Below are 20,219 nucleotides of genomic sequence, written 5' to 3'. Positions count from 1 at the left end.
ACTGTATGTGTCCTGCAGCCAATACCCTTTTTTTTTTTACAGTGCAAATGTGTCAAACCACGCCATGTGTAAATGCTCCCTGATTGGTGTGATTGTGCCATGCTACACTTTGCTCGACCAGGAAATTATTGTCTTTCATTGCTCAGCAGTGCTGTTGTTGTATTGTGTGTGATAAGACCTTTTGTATAGAAAAATCACTTTAATTACTAAACAGTTTATCCAAAATTACTTGAATTAAAGTTGGATTTCTGCACTTCAATTACAAATAATTTAAAATGTACTACGTAGGAATACAAAACAAAATTAAGAAAAGAAAAAAATCCTAACTGTAACTCATATGGAAGCAGTAAGGATATAGTTTTCTGCATTTTAACTAAGTTTTTATTAAATAAATAATTACTCATATGAAAGGGCATAGAGAGAGAGAGAGAGAGAGAGAAAGAGAGAGAGAAAGAGAGCTGCGCAACATACTTTGTTTCAAAACAATGCCCTGTGACATCACAATGACGCCATAACGCTTCGCAAAATCTCACACTGCATGAATATAACTTAAAATCTAAAGCTTTTACAGCTCATAGAGGCCAAAGATTTCAACTAGTTCTGCTGCAGTCATATGTATAAAGATTATAATACACACCATTTTAGTATGTAATGCTTTAAGGTCATAGTTCAAAGGTCAGACATCAGCATGTTGTACTAAAAACATCATAGTTTTAGTGAGTTCTGACTCTACCTGTTTGTTTCTGTATTCGGCAGAGTAAAAGTGAACTTTACAAGCTGACAAAAACATAATAAATATATAAAAATCAGTGGTTTGGATTATAGGCATGCTTTGCTGCCCACCAGCAGGCTTGATGGGATATATTCGTGTCAGAGACAGACTTTTTACATTACACTATTTCTGAAAATGTATATATAATGCACCAAGATTTTTAGAGTTTGATGTCATTATAGAGACACCAGATAAGGCTTTTGGTGGTTTCAGCCTTAGGTGTGATTAAAGGAAGCAACTAAAACACAGTTAATTATTTGCTTTATTGCTTATTTATACATAAAAGAGAAACCTTGCACAAGGTTGATACACTATACCCAAAGACGTACAGAATAAAGACAAAATATATGTTAAGATGTATTTACTAATTCCATATTATTACATTTTTTTAGAGCATCACATAAAAGCAGTTATAATTCTTTGGTGGAACAGAGAATATGGTAAGACAGAAAGCATAAACTGAGTTCACACTAATTTCTGATTGGATTATGTTTTTGTTTTTATAATCTAAAGGTAGGCACAAGTACAGTAACCCATAGTAAACTGAATCAACTACAAGACATGTATACATGTTTGGAAAATAATTTCTGTTGGAAATATGATATTACAACAAAAAGATAGACAAAGAGAAAAAATGTTTTTTTCTTCATGGAGTAGAATATCTCTTTTTAAGAAAACAAAAACAAAAGAAACAATGACTTAAACAATATTTGTGACCATATCATGCATCCTGTATCTTTTAAAACATGTATGATGTTGGTCTTTAAATTAAACCAGTCACACAATCATACAGTTCTGTCTAGTGTTGTAATTAGATCATGTCATGAATCTTAAAAAAAAACCACAAACAGCAAAATTACCAGAAGTGTCCCAAAAACGGTACTTTAAGTAAAAACCATGTCAGAAGTAATGCGAGGAAAACAATTATCACCAATTCAAAATCACTTCTTATCCACTCTATTATAGTGAATGTTTTTTCTATTGCCCATCTTACCCATTCTGGTACGTTACCATCACCTAAGGCTCTTCTAAGTGTTTCTACCACATTTGCTGCTGGCCCTCCAGCTCTTGCTGAGTCTACATCTGTTGTTCCTGCTGCGTTTGGTGTAGAGTCTGAAGCTGAAGTCACTAATGTTATCGCTCTTGCTATGACTGATACTATAAATACGGCTCCCTCCTTTAATAATGGTGCTCCTACTGCTACAACTACACCAAACAGAAAACGTACAAAGCACTCCAGTCCTCCCGCTTCCTCTGCTTTTCGAGCAGCATTGCCGTCTTCTCTTTCTCCTTGGAGAAGAAGATCTTCTTTTGTCTTCACTGCTTCTTCTTCTTCTTCTCCTGTTTTCTTTGTTGTTTCTCCATCTACATTGCTTGCCATTTCTGTCAGGGTACCATTGCTTTTCATTTCTGATATAGCATTTGGTTCCTCTGCTCTGTTTGTTGTCCCTGGGGTTAAAACTACAACAGCTGGTCCAGAGAAAGCCTTTGCTACTGAAGTTGCTGCACAACCTGTCAATTTGATCATCTTATTCTTAGAGAAGCTGTTGTTAGCCTTATTGTGGGTGTCTCCTTGTGGCAACATCTTGCTAGTGTAGCACCAACCTTTGTTCTGTGCAGCTATCTGGTCTATTGTGTTGAGCAGCTCTGTAACCTGGGACTGGTTGCTGATCTTGTCACCCTGTCGGGTGTAATTATTAATGATGTGGTATCGGCTCTTGCACTTCTTCACCAGATCACTCAGATATTCATTCTGATCTATAAACGCTTTGATCTTCATTTCATCTGAGTCTGGGCCATCCTGAGTAAAGACAACTGCGGCATATTTGAAAACCTCCTCTGAGAAATACTGGCTTATTTTCTTAATAACAGCCTGCTGCTGCTTCTGTGTGGATTTCTCCACTTTGAGCACAATGACAAAAGCATGAGGCCCTGGAGTGCACTCAGTGATACACCTCAGTATTTCAGGCTTCAGCTCCTCCTCTGATCTACCTGGGCCAGAGAAATCAGGAGTGTTGATCATGGTAATTCGTCTTCCATGGAGAGATTTGGACTTTGTTTGGCATTCAGTGTTGTCAACCATAAATGTATCTTCTCCAAACATGGTGCTTGCTAGGCTCCTTTTCCCAGCTTCACTGTCTCCCAGCAGAACAATCCTGTACATTTTTTCCACTGAAAGGGAGTGAAGACAATAAGTAAATAGCAGAATGTGTGTCCTATTATTAGAGGGAAAAGAAAGCATAGAAGGAGAAACATTGCAAATTTAAATATGCTCTCCAGGACTCCTGTGTTATTTCATTTACGCAAAGCATAAGAATAGGAGAGCATTCTGTTGTAACAGGCCAAGCTGGCTTTACTTAAGGAATGCAACTTAGACAAACTCATGACTCCTTAAATATGTTGTTACCTTTGATGTACTTTTGAGCCCCAGCTGTTTGTCCTTCCATGACAATCATTGTTGGTGGAACTAAAAAAGCAAAATGCGTAAGAATAGCGTTATTTGGTTATGACTGTTTTTTCATGTTGTCATATGAATGATTACTAATGCCAACTCAGTTCATTTGCAACATTATGTAGAGAGGAAATAGTTAGTGATAGATGGTGTAGATTATATTGCTTAATGATACACACAGAAACACAAATACTGTGTTTATTTATTCATTTTTTTGGAATACCTGTGTCTTCTGCTTGTGCTGTTACTCCTTTTGGTCCTATGTTTTCCTGCAAAACTGTGACACTTTGCCCAAAGAAAGCCTCACTCAAAGGCCCAACTCCAGGGCCTGTTAAGTTCATCCATACATCCTTTGACAACTTCTCTGACCCTTGTACAACAGATTAATTGCAGTTTATGATTAATAGATACTATAACAATAACAACACACACACACACACACACACACACACACACACACACACACACACACACACAAAGATTGAGAGAAAAGGCATTTACTAAAGGCAAACTCAAAGCTTGATTCTGTGTTGCCATACAGACCATGCAAATAACAACCATTAAAGTAATAATCTGTCTTTATGCATCTTCTGGAGTTGCTTAATAAAACATCACCATAAAAATGAAGTTCAAAACAGTGCTGTGACTTTCACTTTATCCTTATAATGCCTTTTGTATCATATTTGATACATGAGTTTCTGTGACTTTTTTCTCATTGACATGATCAGTACTTGCAAAAGTTGCCAAAAACGCCCAATGTACCAAATGTGATACAAAAAATATATAATATAAATATATCATACACAGCATGATATAGCAATAGTTTGCTTGATAAAACATCACCAAAAAAAAAGTTCAAAACAATGCTTTGCTCTATATAATTTTCCATTTAAATTAAATATGAATTTTTTTGGCTTTTTATTTTGGATTGGTCTGCATTTACTCAGATCAAAAAGATAATGTCACCTGGTTAACAGAATAATTCAGTGATTCAAGCTTCACAAATACCCAAAGTGATTTGTCATTTCTTTAAACAGGCTGTGTGGGCCCATCGAAACCAATAACATTTTATCTAAAATATGTAGATGTTATATCTGCAGAAGTTTAGCATTAAAAGGACTCACCAGGCATGTTGGTTGCAGTGAATCAACAAAGAGCAGGGCCCTGTTTCAGGAAGCCGGTTTAGAAAACTCAGAGTGAAAAACGATACGCAGGGTTGAGTAACCCCGAACTGTCCAACTCGGAATATTCGGTTTCAGAAAGGCTGATAACAATTAGTTCAGTCAACGCGGAGTTGCTACAACCCCAAGTTAAGCACGCGCACGAGGATACATAAAGCCCCGATCAGTGGAGCACAGATTAAGCGAGTCACCATGGAGACGGAGGGAAAGAAGGCGCGGTCGACGTATTTCACAGCGCTCGAGGCGGAAATTCTGATGGCAGCATATGCCGACAGCATGCACATCATGCAGAAAAAAAGTAACACAGCCGCAGCTGCAAAGGAAAGGGAGCATGCATGGCAAAACATAGCCGACAGAGTCAATGCGTGAGTGTTAATTTAAACATTGATCTAGGGATTTCCACCCATATAACACGTTATTTTATCATATGTCATTCTATTTATTATGTTATACATTTTATTTTGTGATGTGATGTGAGCGCAGGTGCAACCCAACAGGCCCCAAACGTTCCTGGCAGCAAGTAAAAATGAAGTATAAAAACATAGTCCAAACAGGTAAGGTGTAATTGTATTATGAGCCATAGTGCTTGGTCTGTGTGTCCTATGTAAATCAATTGCAGTTAGAGGCTACAGTAATATACCACCTGTAAGCACATATTGAAATTATCTGAGCACATCACAAGTACACATTTGCCTACTCTGTATGCCCAAATGTGTGCCGTCACAGCCAACAGAAAAAAAGCGGAGGCCCGAAAAACAGGTGGGGGTCCTCCACCACCACCACCCACAGAGGCTGAGCAGTTGGCCCTCAGCCAAAACAGTGGGCGCCCTGTGGCTGAAGGCATCTCTGCGGGGACATCCTCTGTGGCAACAACCCCACAAGACACAAGTGCCTACATAAGGGGTAAATCCAAAACAATACATGGCGTGCATACATCCATTCTGCACAGTCACCTTGACCAAAATGAACTATGTCGTAGTGAAGTTACTGTCCTACTGACAGAGAATGACAGTCATCAAACAGTTAGGTGAATAAACAACACTGAGACACTTGGAAACTGTTAACGTGCTGCACGGGTGAGGGCCCAGGGAGAGACTCACACACACCGAGCTGCAGTGGTACGTCTTTATTATGAGCATAGCAGTGTCCTTTAATTTTGCATACATGCGTGTGTGTGTGTTAACCTCCCACAGGGTGAGCTCCCTGTTCCCAGAGACAGAGCGAGTAGTACATTCCGTACCTTTCCCAATAAGTGTAACATATGAACATATACCTCAATGCAACATAAAGCTCATAAAAGCGTTTCCACCCTGACACCTACTGATTTTGCCTTCCCTCAGTGTCGGTTGTCTCTGAGAGCATACTGACAATGAGGTGTATGGTGATTGGTATGTCTGGTAATTGCCATTTGCGCCCACATAAGTCATGAGTGACCTGTATGAACCCCATATTCTTCCAGTTGACGGTGATGGTGTACTGCATCTGGTGCAGCCCCCTGTTGAGCCAGACCGACATGCAGTTGTGAGTACTCGTAATACTCCACAGACTACATGTGTCAACAGTAGAACAGCAATGTTGTTAAATGTCTCCACCACAGGCACATGATGACGAAACAGTGACAGCTGCTACAGAGGAGGCCGCAACAGAGCCACACTATGAGGTATACAGTGTACAGTGGAAAATATAACAACTGACGACAATGTGGTACTATGATGACACCATGGACTTACTATGTCCCCGGCAGAGTGATGCTGGAAATGAAGAGGAAGAGGGTCCAGCCACTCCTACAACGAACCTTTCCACAGTGGGTTGTTCAGCACTGATTTACAACCAACCTAAGTAGGCATGTACTATGGATGCCAATGCTATGTCCCTTGTTGCAATAGCTCCCTGTGAAGCAGCTGTATAAGACATATCTGGCCAGGAAGATAAGAAAGTGCGACATGGAAATGGTGCACCTCCAGCTGCAGATCCAAAAGTCGAAGCTGGAGATTGTACTGCTGGAACAACAGTTAAGGGTGGGTGGAGTGATCATAGATGGACGAATCATGTCAGTGTTTGTACAACATACTAATATACGCATTTATTCTTTGTGTACAGGACATACAGGGTGACCAATAAAGGCAGTTGACCACAGTATCTGTGTATTTGTCTTGTAACATGTTGGGTTGACGGGTCACAGGAAATGGTTGTGGCATATGGTGTCTCTGACTGCTCTTCCATCCTGTACGTTCGTGGGTGGGTCAGGATGTTCATCGTGTGGATCACTGCTGTTGTCTGGTTCAGCTGGACACTGTTCACCTCTAATCGTGGCAATGTTGTGTAGGATCACACATGCCACAATGATGTCACATGCCCTTTCTGGGGTGACCCTGAGTCCACGAAGGCACTGGAACCGGGCCTTGAGCATTCCGATGGTCATTTCAACTCTGGCCCGTGTCCTGCAATGGGCCAGATTATAACGCTGCTGTGGGCCCGGTTCAGGGTCAGGGTAAGGGGTGAGCAAATAGGGTAGACATGGGTACCCCCTATCACCAAGCAGGTGGCCAGTGAACTCTCCTAGGACAGAAGAATACATGTCAGTGCAAACGTCCCTGTGGCAATTGGTCTCTGTATATTTCACAGTTACTTCGACCCACCATGTCCAAATTTGGTGCTCAGTGTACATTCCCGGAAGATTCGTGAGTCATGTACAGAGCCTGGCCACTTGGCTTCCACATTTGTGATGATGTTGGCAGCATCACATATGATCTGCCCAGTGCAGAGAACACATATTAGCATCCATTACCATGATGCCATCACTTGTTGGTGTGAAATGCTACAGGGAATTATGTACCTGTACATTGATGCTGTGGACGGACTTCCTGTTCACATAGTCTCCTTCATTTGCTGAGGGTGCAATGATTGGGATGTGGGTGCCATCTATACAGCCAATCACGCCTGGGAACCCTGGAAATGTATGTACCATTTGAGTGGTAGTTCACGTATCACCACATCATGCATTGAGTTTTGTTCATCCTGATACCTGCAATTTTGTGGAATCCCTCTTTGATGAATCTTGTGGGTCTGTGACCGGGGAACACCACAAACGAGTGCAGGAGACGTTTCAGTGCTACTGTAACATTCCTGACTGCCCGACAGACGGTAGCCTTGGAAACGTGCTCAGCGTCACCGATATTGTACAGAAAGCTCCCGTTTGCAAAGAAACGGAGTGCGGTACAAAGAATATGTAATGGACTGAGCGCATGTCCGCGATGTGTCACATGCGCAATATATGGCCTGAGGATGTTATGCAAATAACTTATTGATTGTGCTGAGACACGGTAACGTTCGCACAGGAAATCATCAGGTAATGATAAGATGTCCATACGCGCTCTAATCACTCTCTCCCGGCGGAGTGCTCTGCGGAGAATTTGGGCTTCAAGATCTACTGGCTCTTCAAGGACGGGGCACGCCATGTCTGACACTTCCTGCTGTCAGGTTTCCGACAAAGAGGCGGGGTCAGTCAGGGTTAGTTGTAGTAAACCTGCTAGGGGGCAGGTTAGCTTCACGGCGTGTGTCGTCATAGTGACTCACTGAGGCTTCAGCTGAACTCGCTTTGTGAAACCGAAAACCCAGAGTTTTCGTTAACTCAGGGTATACTTACTCAGTTTTTCCACTAAACCGGCTTCCTGAAACAGGGCCCAGAGCTTGACAACTGTTGTGTGTCTTGTTGTTTCTCCAGGTTAGTTTCACCTGCTGTAAGAAATATGTGCATTTTGGGGATGTGGATAGCTGGGGGTTTCCCTTCATGAGGAAACTAAATATATGCATCATTTTGTTTCCTCTTTGCATTAATAAAGTCTTAAAACAAATAACTTAATTGTCACTCATTCAATTTCCTTGTTGGGATTTAAGTTTTTCTTTCAGTCTTTCAAGGGGTAGCACCAATCTCCCAGTCCTGGTATTCTTCCATGGGTGTAATTACTTCACTTTGCTTACAAATAATAAAAAAAATGAAACAATGATTGTTTGCCTTTATAAACATGAAGCAATAATTTTGAATAATAATAATTTTGAAAAATATATATGGTGCATAATAAAGTAAAAGTAGATTTTGACCTGATTACCTTAAATGTAATGTTTTACTTTCACTTAAATAATAAAATTATTTGGAAAATACATGTAATCTAATGACTTAAATTTCAGATTTTGTCATGAATGGTTTATGCACAGTGCTGTTGAAGATGCATGACTCAATTTCTATCAAATTTTAACTGTTGGACAGATGGCATCACAAACTTTTGTCACGGTTTGCGGGGGCAAGCCGTGTGGAATTATGTAGGACCAGGATGCGGCAGTTCTGGTGCAGGTGAGTATTTATTAGGACCCAGGATCATGACAGTCCCCCCCCTCAAAGGCTGGCTCCAGACAGCACAACAAGAACAGAACTGCCAGAAAAACAGAAAGCCACCAGACCAGGGCGGGCGGTGGGGGTCCAGGACGGAGGGCACGAGGCAAAACAAAACAGGAGAACCAAAAGGCCAAACGACAAAAAGAAAAACACGAGTCCAAAACCAAAAGAAACGAAGCACACCAGAACACAGGAAAACAGAGCCCAAAACCAAAAACAACCAACGAAATGAAACACACCACAGCCCAAGAAAAACGGAGTCCAAAACAGAAGAGCCCAGGGGGCCGGCCAGGGGGCCGACAGCACAGGAGTCCAAAACAGAAGAGTTCAGGGGGCCGGCCATGCGGACGGCAGCGGCGGTCACTCAGGGGTAGGCAGTCCGGGGGCCGGCCGTGCGGAAGGCAACGGCGGCCACTCAGGCGAAGAGGGTCCGGGGGCCGGCCGTGCGGAAGGCAACGGCGGCCACTCGGGCGAAGGCGATCCGGGGGCCGGCCGTGCGGAAGGCACCGTGCGGAAGGCAACGGCGGCCACTCAGGCGAAGGCAGTCTGAGGGCCGCCCACGACGGCGATGGTGCCCGGCCAGTGGTCTAGAAAACGTCCGTTCAACTCCAGACCCAAACGAGGCTGGGCCAGGCGAGGCTGAAGGCTCTGAGGCTGAAGACACGGAGGCTGGACCAGACGAGGCTGAAGACACGGAGGCTGGACCAGACGAGGCTGAGGGCTCTGAGGCTGGACCAGACGAGGCTGAGGGCTCTGAGGCTGGACCAGACGAGGCTGAGGGCTCTGAGGCTGGACCAGACGAGGCTGAGGGCTCTGAGGCTGGACCAGACGAGGCTGAGGGCTCTGAGGCTGGACCAGACGAGGCTGAGGGCTCTGAGGCTGGGCCAGGCAAAGATGATGAAGCCGGGGCCGGGCCAGGCGAGGATGAAGAAGCTGCTGCTGGCAGCTGGACGGGCTCCTCGGCCCCCCAGCTGACGAGGCAGGAAGCAAAGGCCGGAGCGGTCCCTCGGACCCTCCAGCGGAAACAGGAAACAAAGGCCGGAGCGGTCCCTCGGACCCTCCAGCGGAAACAGGAAACGAAGGCCGGAGCGGTCCCTCGGACCCTCCAGCGGAGACACGAGACGAAGGCCGGAGCGGTCCCTCGGACCCTCCAGCGGAAGCTATCACCAAGCCAGCAGACATGGAGTCCTCTGGCGGACACGAAGGCGACTGGCAATGCACTGAGCACGGGCTCTGCACAGGCAATGCTGACATGGCGCAGTTCTTAGGTGGCTGCTTAAACTTCAGGGGTCCAGAATCAGCTGGGGACTGAGACCTAGACTCTGGGGAAGCCCTGGAGCGGCAAACTGTGCCAATGGCGACTGCACCATAAGAAGCACCTAGAGGTGTAATTAAACTTTCTCCCTGCATGGAGTGAGTGTGTGAGGCCAGTAACAGTGCAGGTGGCACTGGCGCTACGGGGGCCTGAGCTGCGGGTGACTCTGGCGCTACGGGGGCCTGAGCTGCGGGTTGCACTGGAGCTACGGGAGCCTGAACTGAAAGTGACTCTGGGGACTCTGGAAACCGAGCCGAGAGTAGCTGCGGGGGAGCTAACTGAGCCGAGAGTAGCTGCGGGGGAGCTAACTGAGCCGAGAGTAGCTGCGGGGGAGCTAACTGAGCCGAGAGTAGCTGCGGGGGAGCTAACTGAGCCGAGGGTAGCTGCGGGGGAGCTAACTGAGCCGAGGGTAGCTGCGGGGGAGCTAACTGAGCCGAGGGTAGCTGCGGGGGAGCTAACTGAGCCGAGGGTAGCTGCGGGGGAGCTAACTGAGCTGAGAGTAGCTGCTGAGCAGGTGATATGCTGCTCGCAATATCATCTGCTGCACAGAACACTGCCCCTGAATGAACGGTCATACAGTCCGAAAATGAAAAAGAGTCCTCACTCACCACAGCCGGCGAATTAAAAGCCCGAACGTCCGGCTGTGGGGTTGCACACCGGCGGCGCAATCTGCGTTTCCTCCCCGCAGACGGCTCCGACGAGCCGGGCAAGATCACATCCGGCGAGTCGGGCAGCGGGGCAGGAGTGGCTGAGAGGAGGTGAGGTGTGAGCTGGAGAAAAGCCTGCATGGTTGGAGGAAGCAATTTCAGAAGTCATGGCAGGCCGGAAAAGAGCCGTTGTAGCCGGTTCTCTACGGCGCGGCGAAGCCCGTACGGTGGATTCTCCAGCCACAGCCCGAGGAGGATCTCCACATTGTATGTGATGTCGTCCCGGAGCTCCTCGGACGGATTTACTGCCGCTGGGTCCATGGTGGCTGGTTCGTACTGTCACGGTTTGTGGGGGCAAGCCGTGTGGAATTATATAGGACCAGGACGCGGCAGCTCTGGTGCAGGTGAGTATTTATTAACAACAGAAATACAAACAACAAGGGCACTGGGAGCATGAAACTGAAACCTAAACTGGGTAAACTAACAACACAAACCAGAACCGAAGATGCAGGGAGATCCGTGGGAATACACATAGAGAGACGCAGGGAGACCGAGGGGAAACAACGCAGACGAACCAGCAACTACTGAGACAGAAAACACAACTTAAATACACACAGGGAGATTACACACAGGTGGGAAACACAGCTGGGAGTGATTAACAAGACGAGACTAGGGAGGCAAACTGAAAACACTCACATAAGACGCAGACCTTCACAATAAAACAGGAACTTACACATGAAGGACATAAACTAAGAAACGCTAACTAAAACAGGAACACACGGGCAGAAGGGAGTAAACACAACCCAAAGGGAGAACAGAACTAAAATCGCGAAGAGGAACACAAAACGCAGGATCATGACAACTTTACTCTAGAATGCTTTGATATACAGAGGAGCTTATGGTCAAATCAATAACTGCAAAGTTTTCACTTCTTGTGTTTGCAAAACCAATCCACCACTGTGTGGTGCTGTGAGGTGTTTATGCTGATATGCTGGGTTTGGATTTCTCCGCATGTTGCACACCTAACACCTCCACCTCAGTCTCTTCTGTCCAAAGAACATTCCAGTAGTTATGAGGGGTTTTTCAGCTTCCATATTTTTTTAGAGAACAAACCAGCCATACCTGTTCACTTCTTTTTTTTTTCTAATTAAACTCGTGAATGGTAAATGAAGCCTGTGGAGTAGGAGATTTAGAGCTTTGTTTTATTTATTATATATATATTGTTTTTTCACTTGTGAATAATAAGCCTTTCTGAAATTGATGGCTTTCCTTATTGACATTGTGCTGACACATTCACGAATTTCACAGATCAACAAACTCTAAAACCATAAGCATCTTTTTCATTCTTTGTTTTTCTTCCTCCTTCCTTGTTTTCAGTACTTCCTCTACCCAGAACTGGTTTGTCCCGAATGCTCCAAGAGAGGATGCTTTCACTTTTTGAATACAAAACAAAAAACAAACAAACAAGGAGGAACTGAAGCTGCCATCAGTAAGTAAGCTGATTGTGGATGTGATAGTAAATTATTATATTAAACTTATTTTAGTTTCTATATTTAATGAAGAAAGAAGTGTGAACTACAATGACCACTTAGCCCAAAATTGGCACTGCACATCATCTCTCATGGTCTTTACTGTATGTGTCCTACATGCGCCCATACCCTTTATTTTTGTTGATAGTGCAAATGTGTCAAACAACGCCATGTGTGAATGCTCCCTGGTTGGCGTGATTGTGCTGTGCTACACTTTGCTCAACTAATTATTGTCTTTCTGAGTTCAGCAGTGCCATTGTTGTATTGTATGTGACAAGACCTTTTGTACAGAAAAATCACTGTATTTACTAAACAGTTTGTCCACAGTTTTGCCTCTGTATACTTTCAACTTTAATTCAAGAGTTTTACAAAAACTTTGCATTAACTGTTTTGCAGAGTTGGTCACAAGTATCTCAAAGACTCTCAAAGATGTCTGCCTTAACTTATTATTTTATGTTTTTTTATTTTCTTTCTCCTTCCTCCTTTCTTGTTCTTTTCCTCTACCCAGAACTGTTTTTCTTGTATGCTCCAAGAGAGGATGCTTTCACTTTTTAAATACAAAAAAAAACAACTAACAAACAAGAAGAAACTGAAGGTGCCATCATTGAGTAAATTAAGTAAACTGAAGCATCTTAAAATATGTTACAGTTTGTGTACATATGAGTGTACATATGAGTGTGTGCATACATAATGTGTACATATGAGTGTCAAACCACGCTGTGCGTGAATGTTCCCTGGTTGGCCTGATTGTGCTGTGCTACACTTTGCTCAACCAGGAAATGATTGTCTTTCAGAACTTTTGTTCTATTGTGCTGTTGTTTCATTGTATGTGACAAGACCTTCTGTATAAAAATATCACTGTAATTACTAAATGGTTCATCCAAAAGTCCTTGAATTAAAAGTGAAATTATTATTTCTGCATTTTCACTTAGTTTTTATTAAATGAATAATGACTCAGTGTAATTTGTGTTGTTTTTGTGTTCTTTCAGGTAAAATTAAAATTTTAAAAAGGGCATGCTTACTTTTTTCTGTTGACTCTTTGTATACATAAGTACTGCATCTAACTTGTTTTTGTTTCTATTTTCTCACTGCACAAAGAACAATGCCAGAATTCTAAAGATTTCAGCTTTTTGAAATTATACAAGGTTGCAGTGAAGTAAATTTTTCACTGCTCTTGCTTTGTCAAATACCTTTTTATTTGTTATTAGAATTCCTCTACTTTTTCTGCTACTTCAGCAAAATTATTAAAACAGGTACTACTGCACCAAAAAAAATGAAAGTAACATTTCACTTGTTGACATTCATGAAAAGTTGGTCAGAAGTATTTCAAACACTCTAACGTGACAGCCTTTTCCCCCCCTTCTTCCTTGTGTTGAGACGTTCCCCAACCTTGAACTTGTTGCTTGGTGACACCAGGGCTGGACTGGGACAAAAAATCGGCCCGGGCATTTTGACTAGAGACCGGCCCACCAAAAATGTGACATCATTCAGGGGTAAAACCGCAAAGGATTCTGGGAACTTGTGGCAAGAGATACTAGCGCATGCAGGCTTTCAATTTAACTCAGTTACACAGCGATAAAAAGAAACACAAAAAATGGCAAGAAGCTGTTGTATTATTAACTGCAATAGCCGGTGTTATGCCAAAAAGTGATTGTCTGCCAAAAACTGATTTCCGGTATGTGCCAAAAACTGATTGCTTGTATTTAAATTGCTATAAGTAACTTGTTGGGCTATAATATGTGAAACATATGTCAAATGCACCCCTCATGGATGACATAAAGTCATCTCTCCATCTCTCTCTCCTGCTCTTTTATTTCTCTCTCTTGCTCCATCTCTCTCTGCTGCTCTTCTGTCTCCTCTGTCACAGACTTCTCCACTTTTGATGATAAATCAGCCTGGTGCAACATGTAAGGATTGGCACAATTTGTTAAGATTTTGAGGAGTTTGAGAAACTAACCTTAAGCATAAAATAAAATTTACTATCAGTAACTTCATAGCACCCGCCCAGCAGTATATAAACGCCGTCATGCTAGCTAGTACGCAGTACCAGTTATTCTAAGCGACTGTAAAAAGTCAGCACAACGAAAACAAACTACAACTAAACTTGGTTTATATCTGACACAGATAGACAGCAGGTCATAACTTCTTACCTGAAGTTCAGTTCACCTGACACTATGACCGGCGGCCGCCTCGGGTCTCTCCTCCTCTTGCCTCCCCTTTCCCTTATCCACCTGCTGGCCTCCACCACTTGCTGATGTTGCTAAATCTGTGGAAGCTATGCCATAGCTACCGCCAAACAATTCAGTTATTTTTACACATTTGGTAACGTCTGCCTGAAGGGCTTGTTTCTTTTTGGCCCTAATTTTTTCTGCACCTCCTTTCCTTTTTTTGTTCTCCATTTTCTTTAGTTCGTCTATAAGATTGCTAAACAAGGGGGAGGGTGCATCCGACCTCCTCGGCTGTAATTGGTCCAGCCCAGAGTCGATCATGACCAATTGGCCAATCCAACACCTTTCATTATTTATACCCTTCCAAAAAAAAGAAAAAAAAGAAAAATCGATCGGCCCATAAAAACAAAAAATCGCCAGCGGCCCACCGGGCAAATGCCCGGTATGCCCGATGGCCAGTCCAGCTACGGGTGACACCAGAGGTGAAGGGGGCCATTAGACTGAAGAAGGAGTCCTATCGGGCTTGGTTAGCCTATGGGACTTCAGAGGCAGCCTATAGGTACCGACAGCCCAAGTGGAACGCAGCTCTGGTAGTGGCTGAAACAAAAACTTGGGTGTGGGAGGAGTTCAGAGAGGCCATGGACTTTCAGACTGCCTCAGAGAGATCCTGGCAAAACAACAGGTGACTCAGGAGTGGAAAAGCATTGCTGTACCTACACTGTGTATAGTGCAGGTGGAGCACTGCTGACTGTTTTTATTTGTGGCACAGATGTATGACGCACCCCAGCACATTTGATTGCTTTCCAGCCAGTTGGCTGTTACTGTGCTATGCTTTGCTCAATGCAATGGGAAACTTTTATTGCACAGCACAAACCATAAAAAGTGTGTGTGTTTCAGAGTTCAGTAGCACTATTAAAATTTAACCCTTTGAATTAAAGTTGAAAGTCTGCGCTTCAATCATGTATTGTGTGTTTGATTTAAAGTCCACAGTGGTCTTGTACAGATGCAAAAATGTCTTGTAGTCCACAAAATTACAGACCTATCTGTATTATTACGTCTTGATCTTTAAAGCCCCAGAGAGTGTGCTTACTTTTGATTCTTTATCACAAGCACTTCATCAATCTAACTTTTAATTTGTTTATCATATCAGTCCACAGTAAACCTCTGATGTCTGACACTGGAGTCTGCTGGTGACAGTACATAGTTTAACTTCAAGTTTGTTGAACATCATGTTCATTTAAGGCTGTGTCTCATTCTAAGTGCTCTCTTCAGTCAATTCTGGACTTGACTTTATGATTTTCAAACTGTTCCTGAACTGAAAGGCTGAATAAAAGACAAGTATAGGATGTCTCTAGGATGACATTATCAAACCAACAAAAACTCTTAAAAATACGCCTAGTGGCATGAATGCAAACTTGGTCTCAAGTATCTCAAGCACTCAGGCCTGATGCCTGTCTTCTGCCTCTGTATTTCCAGACGCACAGTGCAACAAAAAATACCAAAGACATTCCTTTCTTTTATTTTTAGATAACACATAATATAGGAGATTTGTGGGAGATAAAACAAAATCAGACATTATAGTGCAAACTTACATATGTTTAGCTTACATTATACAGTATCCACTGATTCCATGACTTCATTATATTAACTAATGTAGATACATAAATGTAGAAAGGAGTTAAAATACTCTGAATGAACAGGTAAAATTATCTATAGTCCAAACAGAATCCCTATCCCAATTTTGATTGATTATAACTTTGTTCAATGTTAGTGGGGACTTGTACATAAGGCACATCTGGCACAATATATCTGCCTAGTGTTGTTTGACAACAAAAATAATAACAAGCAACAGAATCTGTAATAAGATGAGGATCTCAGCATATGGCACTTTGTGAAAAAGCCATGCTACAAGCAATGAGAACAAAAGAAACACCAGCAGTATCACTCCACTACTGTGAGACTGGTTTTGCAGAGGCTGATTTGTTTTTCTTATCCACTCTATTATTTTGTATACATTTTGTATTAACCATTCTACTTTGGTCATTTTTGACTTTATCCATTCTGCTACTTTATTTATTTTTGGCATCATCCATTCTACTACTGGGCTTAATTTTTGCATTAACCACTTGCTTATTTCTTCAAATACCAGTTTGGCTACTTTGCTTGCTTTTTGCATTACCCATTCTGTTAATTTGTTTAGTTTTTGCTTTAGCCATGGTCCTATCCCTACTGCTTTAATGTCTGATGCTATTTCGAGTGCTGTTTTCAGTACTTCTGCTCCAACACCTACCCATTCTGCTACTTTATTTATTTTTGGCATCATCCATTCTACTACTGGGCTTAATTTTTGCATTAACCACTTGCTTATTTCTTCAAATACCAGTTTGGCTACTTTGCTTGCTTTTTCCAGTACCCATTCTGTTACTTTGCTTAGTTTTTGCTTTATCCATGGTCCTATCCCTACTGCTCTAATGTCCGATGCTATTTGGAGTGCTGTTTTCAGTACTTCTGTTATCGCTGCTCCACCCCCTAATATTGTTCCCCCCAACCCTAAAAAGGAGCCAAATAAAGCACCCACATTGCTAACTAATCCACCACCAACCTCTGCTACTTTGCTTATTTTTGGCATGACCGCTTCTGCTACCTTGTGTATTTTTGGCATTACCAGTTCTGTTACTTTTCTCATTTTTTGCATTGCCCCTTCTACTACTTTGTTTATTTTTTCCATTACCCACTTTCTTACTTTTTTTATTACATGCTCTGCTATGTTATTTGTTTTTTCCATTAGCCATTCCAGAACTTTGCTTGCTTTTTGCATTACCCATTCTGTTAATTTGTTTAGTTTTTGCTTTAGCCATGGTCCTATCCCTACTGCTTTAATGTCTGATGCTATTTCGAGTGCTGTTTTCAGTACTTCTGCTCCAACACCTACCCATTCTGCTACTTTATTTATTTTTGGCATCATCCATTCTACTACTGGGCTTAATTTTTGCATTAACCACTTGCTTATTTCTTCAAATACCAGTTTGGCTACTTTGCTTGCTTTTTGCATTACCCATTCTGTTACTTTGTTTAGTTTTTGCTTTAGCCATGGTCCTATCCCTACTGCTTTAATGTCTGATGCTATTTCGAGTGCTGTTTTCAGTACTTCTGCTCCAACACCTACCCATTCTGCTACTTTATTTATTTTTGGCATCATCCATTCTACTACTGGGCTTAATTTTTGCATTAACCACTTGCTTATTTCTTCAAATACCAGTTTGGCTACTTTGCTTGCTTTTTCCAGTACCCATTCTGTTACTTTGCTTAGTTTTTGCTTTATCCATGGTCCTATCCCTACTGCTCTAATGTCCGATGCTATTTGGAGTGCTGTTTTCAGTACTTCTGTTATCGCTGCTCCACCCCCTAATATTGTTCCCCCCAACCCTAAAAAGGAGCCAAATAAAGCACCCACATTGCTAACTAATCCACCACCAACCTCTGCTACTTTGCTTATTTTTGGCATGACCGCTTCTGCTACCTTGTGTATTTTTGGCATTACCAGTTCTGTTACTTTTCTCATTTTTTGCATTGCCCCTTCTACTACTTTGTTTATTTTTTCCATTACCCACTTTCTTACTTTTTTTATTACATGCTCTGCTATGTTATTTGTTTTTTCCATTAGCCATTCCAGAACTTTGCTTACTTTTTGCATTACCCATTCTGCTACTTTGATCATCCTTTGCGTTGCCCAATTGCTTAGTTTTTGCTTTAACCATTCTGCAAGTTTGCTTACTTCTTTTATTACCCATTCTACTATTATGCTTAATTTTTGTATTACCCATTTGTTTTTTTCTTGCATTACCCATTCTGCTACTTTGCTTGTATCTTTCATTACCCATTCTTGTAGGTTGTTTATTTTTGGCATCATCCATGCTACTAACAGTATTGCTATTATGACTCCTATTGTGAATGCCACTCTATCCCCCAAGACTACTGCTGCTAAAAAGATCCCAAATAAGGCAGTCAGCATGATATCTAATCCATTGCTTACTATTTGCTTTGTTTTATTTTTTCCTTTCTTTGGTTCTTTTTGCTGGCCTTCTTTTTTTGCATCTAGTGCAGCTTGTTTTTTTTCTATTTCTTCCCCCGTTTCATTTGGTTCTTCATGTTTTTCAGTCTCTTTTGTCTTTTCCTCTGCTTTTCCTTTTCCTGCTTGTTCTGTTTCTCTTTCTAGTTTATTGCTTTCATCCTCTGCCTCAGTTGTTGTTCCAGGGGTTGGGTTAAAGAAAGCATTTGCGACCAATTCTGCTGCAGGCCTTGCAAAGTTGGTCAATATATCCCACAATCCACTGCTGTTAGCCTTATTGCAGGGGTCTCCTTGGGGCAACATCTTGTTAATGTCAAACTCTCCTTTATTTTCTTTAAGTATTTGGTCTATTGTGTTGAGCAATTCTGCAACTTTGGACTGGTTGCTGATGTTATCACCCTGTTGGTTGTAGAGATGGTACTGGCTCTTGCACTTCTTCACCAGATCACTCAGATATTTATTCTGATCTATGAACTGTTTGATCTTCATTTCATCTGAGTCTGGTCCATCCTCAGTAAAGACAACTGCGGCATATTTGAAAACCTCCTCTGAGAAATACTGGCTTATTTTCTCAATGACGGCCTGCTGCTGCTGCTCTGTGGATTTCTCCACTTTGAGCACAATGAGAAAAACATGAGGCCCTGGAGTGCACTCAGTGATACACCTCAGTATTTCAGGCTTCAGCTCCTCCTCTGATCTACCTGTGTCTGAGAAATCAGGAGTGTTGATCAGGGTAATTCTTCTTCCATGAACAGATTTGGACTCAGTTTGACATTCGGTGTTGTCAACCTTAAATATGTCCTCTCCAAATATGATGTTTGCTAGACTGCTTTTCCCAGCTTCACTGTCTCCCAGCAGGACAATCCTGTACATTTTTTCCACTGGAAGGAAGTGAAGACAAAAAATGAATTAGAAGAAAATATAATGCTTGGCCCAAAGAAAGTCTTTGTGAAAGTCCCAACTTCAGGGCCCTGAAAGTTCATCCATACATTGACAACACTTGACCAAAAGCTTTGTGGTCAAAACAGTGTTTTGTTAAATTTTATGTAACATTTCATTAATTTATTTACTTCAGGAAGGGCACTAAACATTACTCACATCAAATATTTAATGTAGTCTGTTTAGTAGATTAATATGATTCATAAATAATTAATCCCAAAAGTTATGTGTCCTTATTAAATGAGACTGCATGGCTAGGTGCAACATTTTACAGTTTGCTCACAATATTCTTAAGGCACCATCCAGTCATATTTTCATGGGACATTTATCTTCAATTTTATTTATCTATTTATTTTAATTCAGTGTTGTTATGTTTGCAAAGGATTAGGGTAAAAAAAAAAAAAACTTACCAGACATGTTGTTTGAAGTTAATCAGTGAAGAGAAGAGCTTGACAATTGTCATGTATCTTGATGTTTTTGATGCAAGCTTAGTTTCACTTACTGCTAAAATATATATCGGAAGGGGGTGGGGATTGCTGGGTTTTTCCCTTTAGGAGGAAATAAAATGCAGTTGCATACTTCAGTAATTAGTTTGATTATGTACAAAATAACATTCAACACATTTTAAAGATTGTTTACTTGTTCAGCTTTGATTCAAGTTTGTCTTTCAATCTTTCAACCAACTGCACCAATTTCCCAGTGCTAGTAATGTCACAGGTGAATAAATACTTGTTTTTAAAAAGTAAAGTTTTCA

General features: G+C 42.0%; 4 protein-coding genes across 5 annotated transcripts; 1 reads left to right on the top strand and 3 right to left on the bottom strand.

Moving 5' to 3' along the window:
- Nucleotides 1-1,407: 1,407 nt before the first annotated feature.
- Nucleotides 1,408-4,378, bottom strand: LOC309701962 (uncharacterized protein). Its single transcript, XM_082526316.1, has 4 exons — nt 4,349-4,378; nt 3,448-3,594; nt 3,180-3,239; nt 1,408-2,944 (listed from the first exon to the last, which is right to left on the bottom strand). The coding sequence occupies exons 1-4, from the start codon at nt 4,353-4,355 to the stop codon at nt 1,629-1,631; spliced, it is 1,530 nt and encodes a 509-aa protein (XP_082382442.1). The 5' UTR covers nt 4,356-4,378; the 3' UTR covers nt 1,408-1,628.
- Nucleotides 4,379-4,383: 5 nt separating this feature from the next.
- LOC309701972 (uncharacterized protein) lies at nt 4,384-6,535 on the top strand. Of its 2 annotated transcripts, XM_082526325.1 has the most exons (8): nt 4,384-4,770; nt 4,889-4,959; nt 5,132-5,308; nt 5,865-5,926; nt 6,003-6,065; nt 6,150-6,209; nt 6,292-6,423; nt 6,506-6,535. In XM_082526325.1, the coding sequence occupies exons 1-8, from the start codon at nt 4,598-4,600 to the stop codon at nt 6,524-6,526; spliced, it is 759 nt and encodes a 252-aa protein (XP_082382451.1). In that variant the 5' UTR covers nt 4,384-4,597; the 3' UTR covers nt 6,527-6,535. The 2 variants fall into 2 exon arrangements, with proteins under 2 accessions (XP_082382451.1, XP_082382450.1); XM_082526324.1 differs by having other exon boundaries at nt 6,292-6,523.
- A 46-nt stretch (nt 6,536-6,581) lies between these two features.
- LOC309701971 (putative nuclease HARBI1) lies at nt 6,582-7,787 on the bottom strand (the record flags this gene model as incomplete). Its single annotated transcript, XM_082526323.1, has 4 exons — nt 7,431-7,787; nt 7,242-7,354; nt 7,045-7,156; nt 6,582-6,964 (listed from the first exon to the last, which is right to left on the bottom strand). Exons 1-4 carry the CDS (start codon nt 7,771-7,773, stop codon nt 6,582-6,584), a joined length of 951 nt encoding a protein of 316 aa, XP_082382449.1. The 5' UTR covers nt 7,774-7,787.
- Nucleotides 7,788-15,953: 8,166 nt separating this feature from the next.
- On the bottom strand, nt 15,954-19,979 carry LOC309701949 (uncharacterized protein). The gene is made up of 2 exons (XM_082526297.1): nt 19,876-19,979; nt 15,954-19,407 (listed from the first exon to the last, which is right to left on the bottom strand). Exons 1-2 carry the CDS (start codon nt 19,880-19,882, stop codon nt 16,271-16,273), a joined length of 3,144 nt encoding a protein of 1,047 aa, XP_082382423.1. The 5' UTR covers nt 19,883-19,979; the 3' UTR covers nt 15,954-16,270.
- Nucleotides 19,980-20,219: the final 240 nt, after the last annotated feature.

The sequence above is a fragment of the Aulonocara stuartgranti genome (genome assembly GCF_965226115.1).
Source record: "Aulonocara stuartgranti genome assembly, chromosome: 3".
NCBI classification, from domain to species: domain Eukaryota; kingdom Metazoa; phylum Chordata; class Actinopteri; order Cichliformes; family Cichlidae; genus Aulonocara; species Aulonocara stuartgranti.
This window is presented reverse-complemented; position numbering and strand designations above follow the sequence as displayed.